This window comes from Phoxinus phoxinus, assembly GCF_949152265.1.
Source record: "Phoxinus phoxinus genome assembly, chromosome: 16".
NCBI classification, from domain to species: Eukaryota; Metazoa; Chordata; class Actinopteri; order Cypriniformes; family Leuciscidae; genus Phoxinus; species Phoxinus phoxinus.
The window spans coordinates 21,721,755-21,733,991 of record NC_136891.1 but is presented as its reverse complement, the minus strand read 5'-3'; the positions used below and the strand labels follow the sequence as shown (position 1 = coordinate 21,733,991).

The 12,237-nt window shown below is 34.8% G+C and overlaps 1 protein-coding gene across 1 annotated transcript; it reads right to left on the bottom strand.

The window, feature by feature from the left end:
• Positions 1-3,683: 3,683 nt before the first annotated feature.
• ptger2b (prostaglandin E receptor 2b (subtype EP2)) lies at positions 3,684-11,904 on the bottom strand. Its single transcript, XM_079583843.1, has 2 exons — positions 8,711-11,904; positions 3,684-6,046 (listed from the first exon to the last, which is right to left on the bottom strand). The coding sequence occupies exons 1-2, from the start codon at positions 9,503-9,505 to the stop codon at positions 5,762-5,764; spliced, it is 1,080 nt and encodes a 359-aa protein (XP_079439969.1). The 5' UTR covers positions 9,506-11,904; the 3' UTR covers positions 3,684-5,761.
• Positions 11,905-12,237: the final 333 nt, after the last annotated feature.

The following is a 12,237-nucleotide window of genomic DNA, read 5'->3' as shown; positions in this document are numbered from 1 at the left end:
AAAAGCTAGTCAAGAAAGTATGCAATTTCAGAAACAGCCACAATTTAGAAAAAGCATCAAAAATATGTATATTTTTATTTACAGCACACTGTGGACTTTAGGTTCCTATTTTAGAAAGAACTTATGTACGGCTGGTGCAACACGACCTTGATGAATGGATTTTAAAAAATAGAAAAATATTTTAAACAGAGATGAACTACAAACATTTTGACAATGAATGAATGAATGAATGAACGAACGAACGAACGAACAAACAAACTTACACGTGAGTTTTGTGAATGGCAGGTTTAAATTATGTGCTCTCTGCGTGATTCTGTGAGGGCCAAAAAACTGTAGATACAAAACATGTGTTGAGACAAGTCCTGGAATGACATCAGGCAGAATCCATTTCTTGACTTTCATGGATCTGGGAATATTTCCTCAACTTTTAAAGCTTACTTTAAAGATGTTGTTTCACATCCTCCTTCCAATTGCATGAATTTGTTTGTTTAAACCATGTAACAGTTCATTGGTTTACTGACCTCTCTATAGTCACATTTCGCTCCCTCACACCATCATGATTCATGCCCATGCAAGACACACAGGCTAGGAGATGTTTTTATCTGTGCCACCACTGCATGTTTCAGCAGTTTACCCCAAGGCTTGTTTTATGGTCTGATTCGTATATTACAGATGTGAGAAACAGCCAAGATTTTTTTTTTTGACCTGCATTCCATTACAACCAAATTTCTGGAAAAGGAGGAGTTATGCACTCAGAATACTGTATATGATTGGATCATATAATAGTATAATTTACGTAATATACTGATGCTAATTTATTTGACAAACTGTGATGGGCAATACATTAATTTAATTTAATTCATATTACCTTTTGGAGAAAAAAAAAACCTAAATGAATCTAAATAAAAAAAGTGTTTTTAGTCTAGTATTAAGGATGCTAAAATAATCATAGATCAGTCGCCTTTAGGGAAATCAGTCATGAGTTTTGAGGTTTGGTGGACTCTACTGCAGGGATTTCAAAGAGAACAAAAATATTTCGGGATTATATCCAAGATACACATTTTATGAACTCTGATAATTTCCCAGAAAACTAAGATATACAAATATATTTATCTCCCAGATAGGGCCTATAAAAGATTTTATTGTTTCTTTCTACTTAGACCTTTATCATTTGATTAATGCATTCCTAAAAAAATATGATTAAGTACATTACATTACATAAAAAAATGGTAAAGTTATTTTACCTTTTTAGGTACAGAACATTGATATGAACATGTCTGCATTGCATTTTAATGATGTAATGCTTTCATTTTTCTACGTTATTGATATTAATGGGTATTAAATCCATTATCAATATGCACATCTAAAGCTCATAGATGACCAGTACATCATTATTATTGTAACAGACTTTGTTGGATTCTGTCATGATGCATGTACAATCCAACAAAGTCTGTTAATAATAATCTATAAATAAAATAAAATAAAGATTTTGAGGACAGTTACACTGTCAATAATTGTCATTGTTGTTGCTGTTATTATATTTCTGATTTCTCATTTTTGTCATTATTTTAGCAAATAATTGAGAGAGTTAGTAAAAGAAAGTTTAAAAAAAAAATAAAAAAAGTTTTATTTTTTTATCTTGTCTAGTTGAATCATGTATTACTTAAAAAATGAAGTTGAACTTTTAAAGTAATGGAAAGACATATTTTGCCATGACTTATCATATATTTTTTACAGTCTAATTAAATCCTTAGTGTTATTCTCCACGACAATGAGAATGCATTACTGAAAATTGCTTCAGCAGGTAATTAGGTTTCTCAATGTTTACTCTGTAAGCAGTGTTTTTCTCTTGAAAGTCATGCTATTGTTGAGTCATTTCAGGATGGTCATTAAAGCATCTGACTGCTGTTATGAAATCTCTGTGTTGTTCATGGTGTTGATGTGAGTCCAAGAGGGCCAGACAATGCTTTCTCAATTCCTTGCGAATGATGTTCAAATGTGAACACACACTTGTGCTTCTCATTAGCCCTATATCTGTGTGCGGGTTGAATAGAAAAGACAGCAAAAAATATGAAATCATATGTTAGTCTTGATATAAATAGAAAAAAATATTCTGTATTCACAAAGAGTTATTGTGGTAAAGCTGCATGTTCTTACTTTCAGAATGATTGTTCCATTCATGTTTAAAAAGGAAATCTGAAGAAATAATAAATATATGTAATTCCTGAGGAATTTGCTCTCGCACACAGCCCTAAACCATAATGTAAAAAATATATTATATTAATCAAATAATTTATGACATGTTATTTGTTCAGAGAAAGATGGTAATGTACCTTTTCTAAAAAATTATCTGCAAGATTTTTAACTATACATCAAAAAAAAAAAAAACTCTGTAAAGATCAAAACAATCACAGTTCACATGGATCCGCGGAAATGACTAAAACACTGTATGCATACCAGACAAGTAATTGGCAATGTCACTTTGTAAAGAAAGACTATGCGCCCGCGCATATACACGTTCAAACGCGCATGCCATGAATCAATTAAACTTATTTAAGCTAGACAATGACTTTCATCTAGAGCTGCTGTACAACCAAAACAATCTTTGTTGCATTAATTCCCTATTATCACTGTAAAGCTGCTTTGAAACAATCGGTATTGTAAAAAGCGCTATAAGGTGACTGAAATGACTACAGAATGATGAATGAAGAATATGCATCGGTGTGTTTGTTAAAATTCTCCTCTGTAAAAGAAGAAAAATAAGTTTAATTTGTATAGCAAAACCACTGGTAAATGGTTTACTGACCATGGTATTACTGTGCTCAATTGGCCTGCCAACTCTCCTGACCTGAACCCCATAGAGAATCTGTGGGATATTATGAAGAGAAAGTTGAGAGACGCAAGACCCAACACTCTGGATGAGCTTAAGGCCGCTATCGAAGCATCCTGGGCCTCCATAACACCTCAGCAGTGCCACAGGCTGATTGCCTCCATGCCACGCCGCATTGAAGCAGTCATTTCTGCAAAAGGATTCCCGACCAAGTATTGAGTGCATAACTGAACATAATTATTTGAAGGTTGACTTTTTTTGTATGAAAAACCCTTTTCTTTTATTGGTCGGATGAAATATGCTAATTTTTTGAGATAGGAATTTTGGGTTTTCATGAGCTGTATGCCAAAATCATCAGTATTAAAACAATAAAAGACCTGAAATACTTCAGTTGGTGTGCAATGAATCTAAAATATATGAAAGTTAAATTTTTATCATTACATTATGGACAATAATGAACTTTATCACAATATGCTAATTTTTTTTAGAAGGACCTGTAGTATTTTCAATTAGTGAGATAAGAAATAGTTTGGTTGTTGTTATTATTTTTTTCTTAAAATACATTTGTTTTTTTCCATTAATAATTATTATTTTTGTTTTACCTTGGTTTCAGTTTTCATGACTTTCGTTTCAGCATTGTGGAAACATTTTGTGAAGGATAGGGAATATTTCACCAAATTTGGTGACTTAAAATGACAGCATTTAAATTTTTTGTATGTGCAGTGTGCATGCGTAATTTGTTTTTGAAAGGACAGCAAAGCAAGGAAGGAAATTATGCAACCCAGTTTCAAACCTGTATTCCCTACATCAGCATCACAGCACACGTGTCAGCTGATTTTTTTTTTTTTTTTTTGTAAATTGTTAATGGATGCACAAGTGAATAACCCACAAAATACAAAAAAAAACATTATTTGTTAAAGATATTTATACATCTCTGCTCAAAATGAAGATCCATTTTAAAAAGTTCCAGGATCTCGGGATCAAAGTGTGTGCTTTATCCTGCAGCGGAGGAGGTATAAACCAGCACTAATTCAACAAAAGAAAATACACAGAACAGATAGTCTCTTTAGATCAGGTGCCCATAATCCATCTGTGACAAATTGCCACAAAAGCTAGACAAAAAAACACTGATTTCGGAAATACTTTGACTTTATCAAAAAAATAACATCTCTGACTTTCTGGACAGACTACATCACAGCGACCACACGATGGATTGTAATATACGGCCAGATTGACAGATAAATGTTTCCCTGCGGTCTTGCCTTATAAGGATCCCTATCTCCCCTTCTCCAAATGTCCAATTAAAGGAGCACATTAAATAAACACATGTATGAACTGCACCCGAAGGTGAACAACAGGACATCCATGTCTTTTTCATTAGCCTGTGAGAGTAACTATTCCCAGTGCAATTAAAGATTAAACAAAACACAACATGTGGACTCTTAAGGAGATGACCTGCAACTAAAAACACGTGTTTTACACAAAAGCTGGTGTTTCTTGTGGGAAACAGCGCAGCTGCATTAGCAGCCTCTAGTTTTCCCAGGACATTATTCAATCTAAAATGTAAAACAGTAACTATAAAATAATATTTCAGATGTTCAAGTTTGATTCTGTCACTTTATTGGAATCAATTCTTATAAACAAGGAAATGCCTTTCCAAAGGACATTTCTGTCAAATTTCATGAGTTACTAAGAATACTCAGTTCTGCATTTGGGGGGCTGTAAAACCAAAACCACTGGAGGGAGTGAGCTGATGGAAAGAATCTATGACTATTTGTAACATGATGTCTTAAATTTGTTAAGTGATATTGGGAATGGTCATGTCTGATGACATGTCTGATGACCTAAAATAAAATCTGTGCCACAAGGCTGCTAGACTTAACCTTGAGTCATGGTTGTAAATTCATCAGATGAAAGGTTATAAAGGGTGCAAAAAATGTTGCTCAAGACACAGAATGAACATGTCCAGTGATCCTTCTGATAAACATCACAGCTTTGTACAGCTAAGTTTATCCACTTATTCTTGAGACATAGGACAAAATATGACTACAACATATGTGGAATTAAACTTTTTCACTATAAGATGATCGCAAGGACGCTCTAAAAGGGATGGTCCGTCTAAAAATGAAAATTCTGTCATCATTTACTCAACCTCGTCATTACAAACCTGTCTTCTGCAGAATACAAAAGAAAATATTTGAAGAACTTTGAAGAACGTTGAACAACATTGAAGCGCATTGGCTTCCATTGTATGACCAAAAAATGGAAGTTTCTCAAAATATCTTATTTTGTTACATAGAAGTTTTGGAACAACGTGAGGGTGAGTAAATCATGACAGAATTATAATTTGCGGTGAACTATCGATTTAACACAGATTAGCATTTGAGTTCCAGGAGATTCAAACATATAAGTGAATACCTCTGAACATGACTGATCCAAAACAGTTCCTTGATGTATCAACTTTTATTTCCTCAGTTTAGCGTGCTTCAACTCCCCTCCAAATGACTGTCATCAGTCAAACCACTTTGTCACAATGAAATGACTTGCTGTGACATGATTCGGTCCTGCATATATTTGCAATGGAATGTAGAAAACAAAACTGATGAAGCATGAAGTCAAACAAAGAAAGATAACCGCATCCCCCACGCATGCAGTTGAAACAGGAAGCACGACTCTCCATTTAAGTCAACACAAGTGTTTTTCTCTCCATAAATAAAGACAATAAATACATTTTATTTGCTAAAAAAACCATCATCTTTTATATTCTCCATGACATCACAAGGGCAACACCACCCAGCTCGTTCACCCCGAGGTCTCAGATCCAGCTGTTCAGGTATCAAGTGACCCGAAACTTCTGCATCCGTTATTTTCATAATATGGGTGAGCAATCACTCCATAGTCATTCCCATGAACACAGAGAGGTTTTAGAGATCAGGAGCCAGCAGTTCCTGGAATTCCCGTGTACACTTTCAGAAAACTGCCTCCTTCTGAATCTCCAGGAGGGCTTTTCTGATACAGGACTGGATGAATGCTGCGGACCTTCTCCTGTGTGGGTTTGGACCTTATGGTCTTGCACATCTTGTCCCAGAGCAGGCGAGGCACCGGGGGACTGAGGATGATGAAGACCCAGGGGTCTATGATGGGGTTGACCGATACGAAAAGAAGGGGTATGAGACCATTTTTTTTACCTTCTGGGCCAGAGAAGTACAGTCGAATCTATGAAAACAAGAACATAATGTTAAACTATGCTGTGCATAAGCAGTAAAACAAAACAGCAAAAGCATCAGCAACCGCATAAAAACATTCTCACACTTTTCCATTACAATGTTCATGTTACATGTGTAATAATTTGGCGAATACATTTTTAACAGTGTTTAAATTACTTCATACGGGAAACCATAACAAACATATTATTCTGACATGTCTGTCTTGATAACAAATGCTGCTTATTTCAATATTTAGTTAAATACATTTTAGGGGCACTTTACATGCAAGCAGTTCAAATATTTATTCCTTTAAATTATAACTATATTTCACATTGTATGTAGTAGTAGGCTATCTACTTTTAAAGGGCACCTATTATGGAATTTTGAAATTTACCTTTCATGTAGTGTGTAACATAGATCTAAGTGAACAAAAACATCCTGCAAAGTTTGAAATATGAAAGTGCACCGTATATAAAGTTATTGTCTTTCAAAAGTGAGAGTCGACTCTGAGTCATTTTTATGAATCGTTAGAAGACCGAAGCTTTTTCTCTGACTAGATGACGTCAACTTGTCAAGTTATTTGAATACGATACGCCCACTTATTGCTCTCCAAGGCCATGGAAAATATCATGGCGACGAGACACTGTGTTCTGAAGTGCGGCTCAAAAGCAAACTTTTTTCATCTGCCCAAGGAGGAGCATTTGAAGACTAAGTGCCTACAATTCACTATACCACAGAATAGTCCGAGCCTTGTGCTTTGTTCGCGTCATTTTGAAGATTGCTTTTTAAATGCAATCAAACTTGGATTCGCGAGCTGGCTGATATTGAAGGAAGGTTCAGTTCCAAGTGTATTTGCATCAGCTTCCTCCTCCGTATCACAACCTGTAAGTGTTATTAATAATTTTTGCTTTTATATTTTATGTAGCATGCTTAATAATTATTTTGTTTGTTGTGTAAGCACCGTTTAGCTTCTAGGTCTTCAATGACAATTGTATTGAGATATGTGAAGTGTTTGTCGTTGTTTTCGGAGTTGTCTAAAGAATAGAGTAATAACTGTAATGTAACTGCATTTTTTTTTTGTAAAAACGTTATGTTTATGCATCGGGCTAATGCAAACAAAGACTGATTGTGCTTTTACAATATGAACTCTGGGCTATGCTCGCTAACATAACATTAAATTATTTATCTTATTTTTCGTTTTTTACTACAAACTATAAAGCAGTGGACTATAATCATTATTATAATACAATTTAATTGATAAAAGCATCATTGTACTCCGTGTTAAAAATAAGTATTATCTCTGTAAACACTGCTGGGTCATCTGACCAATCAACGCAGATTAGCGTCGCGCAGAGGAGGGGTTTGAAAAACGAGTCGTTAAACGAATCACTTGGGAGTCGGTGAGCAAATCAGGTAAAAATAAATGCATATTAAACGAAAACAAAAGTGTTTTTTGTCATTGCATGCATGTAAAACTGTTGTTGGGGACTCCCTAAACAACATTAGGAACATTTTAAATGTCATAATAGGTGCCCTTTAAGTCACTACTAAGTAATCCAAATTACAAGTTTCTTTTTTAGTTTCTTAAAAACTATTTTTTCACTAGTACCTTTTCATTAGATACTAGTTCATATTCCTATAGTGAGTGTGTATTCATTGAGTCACTAGTATTTATTAACTTCATAGTGCTAATTATAGTCTTTGCAACTATAACTCAATAGAGAAAACAAACTATTTTTGTTAACATATTGCACACACCTGCCAATGAATTATGGGCATGGTTGAGAATGATATCAACTATTGTACATGTTATAGTAATGGCATAAAATATATTTTATTTCTAGTAATGCATGCAGTAGTTCTGCATGACTATAGTTAGTTTGCTATATTAGTTCAAATGGTATAGTAACAATTAGAATACCCAGTAGCCTATTACGAAAACTGGAATAGACACTAATAACTATTTGAATTAGCTAGGCTAGATAAGCTAATATATAGTTAATATATTAAGCTAGATAAACTATAGCAATAGGCTATATAAACTTACAATAAGTTATGAAGTCAGAATTGTGAGATATAAACTCGCAATTCTGACATTTTCTCGGAATTGGAAATTTATCTCACAATTGTGACTTTATAACTCGCAATTGAGAGTTCATGAAATTCTAAGAAAAAAATATAACTTGCAATTGCGAGAAAAAAAGTCAAATTTCAAGTTTATATCTGCAAATCTGACTTTAATTCTCAGAATTGCCACTTTATTTCTCAGAACTCTGAGGAAAATGCAAGGTATAAAAAAGTCACAATTCTGAGGGGGAAAAAAACTCAATTTAGCCTACCTTATTTTTTATTCAGTGATGAAAACAAGCTTCCTCCACTGCGATAGTGACTTGAAGCAACTAAAGTTCTATAGCCTATGGCTAATGAATAAATAGCCTACATGTTTCATATGAGAGTGAATATTGGAGAAAGTGTAGCTTTCTGTATTAGAAAAATATGCTAGTAATTATTGGATAACTTAATACATAATTGAAAAATGTAAACATATTGTAAGTATACTATTAACATAAAAGTAGGCTACAGCCTGCAATTTGGACATTGAACTCCATTCTCATAAAAAAAAAGTGTAAGCGAAACGTTTAAACAGTGTTAGACAAGTCTGTAACTGCCTTACCACAAGAGGAAGAGAGCAAATGACGAATGCTATGGTCATGAACCCGAGCAGAACCAGATGTTCTACTTCCTTCGCGATAGACCGTTGCCTCTTGTGACCTTTCTGCCGTCGGATAGAGCTCCGGTGCGCCTTGCGTCTTCGGTACATGAGTGAGAGATGATAGATGACGGACACGTTGCACAAAACCGTACACACAATCATCACGAGCAAGCAAGTCGCGTAGATGATATTGAACACTTTATGCTTGGCCTCTGATGGGTTCATGTGAATGAAGCACCACGTACCCGGACAGTACTGAATATACTTCCCAAAACCGAAGAAAGGTGTGACACAGAAAAGAGCGCAAAGCAAGTAAATGAGAGCTATGGTGATGTACCCGCAACGTTTACTCAAGCGCTTCTCGTAAAAGTAAGGATGTCCTAAGGAGAGCCAGCGCTCCACAGCCATGGAGAGAAGAATAGCGAGAGTGACCAGGCTGAAAAATGTCATCGCATATCCAAAGTGCCCGCAAACGACTCGGTTTTCACTCATCCCGAGCAAAGACTGCTTCCTCAAGTACGCAGTTAAAACCAGAGGACTGACGGAGAAAGTTCCCAGCAAATCTGTGATGACCAAAGATGTGACCAGGACTTGGAACAAAGATGCGGGTTGTTTCCTCCGCCGTATTTCCAAGAGAATTAATGCGACCACGTTCCCAAGGACACCGGCAGAAAACATGATCGCAGATGTTATGGGAGATCCTTCAGAGACATCGAGGCGCTCCTGGCAAGTGACGTTTGTCCTGTTTGATGCCATAAAAACGTTATTTTTTTCGGTATTATCCACCCTGGCGTAATTGTGTGCTGGTTGAAGTGTATTTGAGGAAAAGGATGTATCATAGCAGAGAAGATTTAGTCTCCATACTTATAGTGGAGCCGAACTTTTACGCACGGCACAGCCCATAACTTTCAAACGAGAGGAGCAACGAGCGTAAGCAGAGAGTGAGGAGGAGTTTCAGCAGAGCATGCTCTGATGTCAACAGCGCATGACTCACTACAGCTAACGTAGTATTAGTAAGGTAGATTGTAAATGCGATAAAATGATTTAAAACATGATTTAGATTTTTTTTTAATGCTATAGGCCTATCCTTCTGATGTGCAGTAAGCTTAATGCAATATGTTTTCATTCTATAGATAATTATAATTCAGTAAGTTAATTGAAAATTACATAATATATATGTTAAATAAATAGCTAAATTATTTATAAATGATTAAATTAAAATATTCATAAATATCTATTGCAAACAATAAATTAGCCTACATAGGCTAGAAAATAATATAATATATTACAGTTTGCTCTCAATTGCTTAGACATAATTCTGGGAACTACTCACTATTTTCTCAAATCTCCACACACAAAACTCAAACTCAAACCCAACTCTACAAACAGTTGACTTTTGAATCCTAATTCAAACTTTGCCCTCAGATAGAACATACAAACTAAACACAGACATCATGTTTGTTACACACTGATTAATTCAAAACACTGCCACCAAACGCTTACACATTTTTTAGATAAATAATTTGGAACTTTGTGAAATCATCACAGCACTGTCTTTCAGGGCCAACCCTGACAAAAGAAATGCTAAAAAATACTGTAACAGTACTGAAGTCTGTGAGCACCTAACTGCATCATCATCATTAAATATATATTATATTACTGTAATTCTATGCTTTCACTTTCCTTTAATCCCTACCTAGCTTATGCTACTCTGCAATGTCTGAAACTTTGTATTTAGAGCACCGCTTATGTTTATTTGCCTCTTTACAATGAATCACTTGCTGTATTCCTCATTTGTAAGTCGCTTTGGATAAAAGCGTCTGCAGAATCAATAAATGTAAATGTAAAATGTAATAAATACCTTACATAAGTGGATAAAGCAATACTCCTGTACATGCTGTGTTGGACAAAAACCTGACCTTTGAAACATCAAATTGACAAAACATGTAAGGAAGAGTCCATGCACAGTAAAATACTTCAATTTTCAAAAGCTTTATTTCCAAACTACTTTATTTCCAGAATATGGCTAAAAATCTGTTTGACAATTATGAGTTTAAGGGTGTACAAAATGTGCTATAGTATTTATTTTACATAGAATAGTGAAAGTTCTCCCATCTAACGTACTGCTGTTGTGTACTGTAATTCTACTGTATGTGTATAGTATAAACCCTGTAGATGAGCCTGCAGACCAACTTCCGTTATGGTCATTCCTGCAGAAGAAAATCAACTATAGTGCTTTCTTTGTATTTCATTAGGAACAAATGTCCTTTGACCCCGTCCTCTTCATTTTTCTTTTTCTCTCTTTCTCTTTGTCTCCCAAAGCACATACTGTAGCACCATGGCCCTATAATATCCTGAGATTCTGATTGGTGTGTTATCAGTTTTGCTACTTACAGTTTATCTTTATTTTAAATTGCTTTCACACAATTTCTGAAACTATGGCTTGATTTCTCAAAACTCTACAAAACCATAAGCACACAACATGAAACATGCACAACTTGCAAAAGCAAACAATTCATTCAAAACTATTAGAACTCTTTTTAAAATGGTGTTTTTTGCTTAGTAACTTACACACAAACATCAAATTATTAGTCACATACACATCAAGCAACATGGGTATAAAATATTTTTTTTACCATCTGTACTGCTTCATGACACCTCCTAGTGGTGGAATATTTAAGATGCACACAAGTTTTAGGAGAGACATCATTTCTCATTACAGAGCAGTAAGGTTAAAACGTGGAGGTGAGGACAATTTTTCAATTTTGTATGTCAAAACAAAACAGATAATATATTGAACAGCCCTCCTGCTTAAAATGTTTTAAACATTAATGTATTAAAAAAAAGTTTAAAAAAAAGAAGAAAGAAATGGGAACCACTAACTTTCATTATGACATAATTAATGGAGCCAAGTGTGCTCATAGAGCACTCATTGTATATTGTCATGGAAATTACACCAACTGGAGTTCCACAGGGATCAGTACTAAGACCATTTTTAATCTCCCTTTACATTGAATCACAAGCAAGGTTATCAAATCTAATGGCTTTCTTTATCATTCTCGTGCAGATCTCTACTTCTACCCTCTGACAAACAGGTTTCACAGCATTTCACGAAACTGTAATTGTTTAAAAGCTTTGTACATTTAAAGGGTAGTTCACCCAAAAAATAAATACCCTCATGTCGTTCCAAACCTATTTATTCCCTCTGTTGAAGAAGATATTTGGAAGAATGTAAGTAACCAAACAGTTGCCATTTCCTTCCATTGTTTTGTTTTTTGTCCAACTCTTATTTTAAGCCATCATATATTTTAGGGAATTCCAACAACTTCAAGATAACGTTTTTGAAAATTATCCTCAATTCATCTTACAGCAGGTGTTTGTTTGCAAAAATTATTTTCTATTCTTGAGTGCAATAAACCTCTTTATTCTTTTATCCATTCTGTTCTATTCAACTACATATGAACATTGGATGATGCTTTGCACTCGTA

Bases quoted from the DNA above. Each gene is read 5' to 3' on its own strand.
- ptger2b (XM_079583843.1), bottom strand. From the start codon at position 9,505: ATGGCATCAAACAGGACAAACGTCACTTGCCAGGAGCGCCTCGATGTC. The intron at 6,047-8,710 runs GTAAGGCAGTTA...TTGTTTTCATAG, and splicing joins TTTGCTCTCTTCCTCTTGTG to ATTCGACTGTACTTCTCTGG.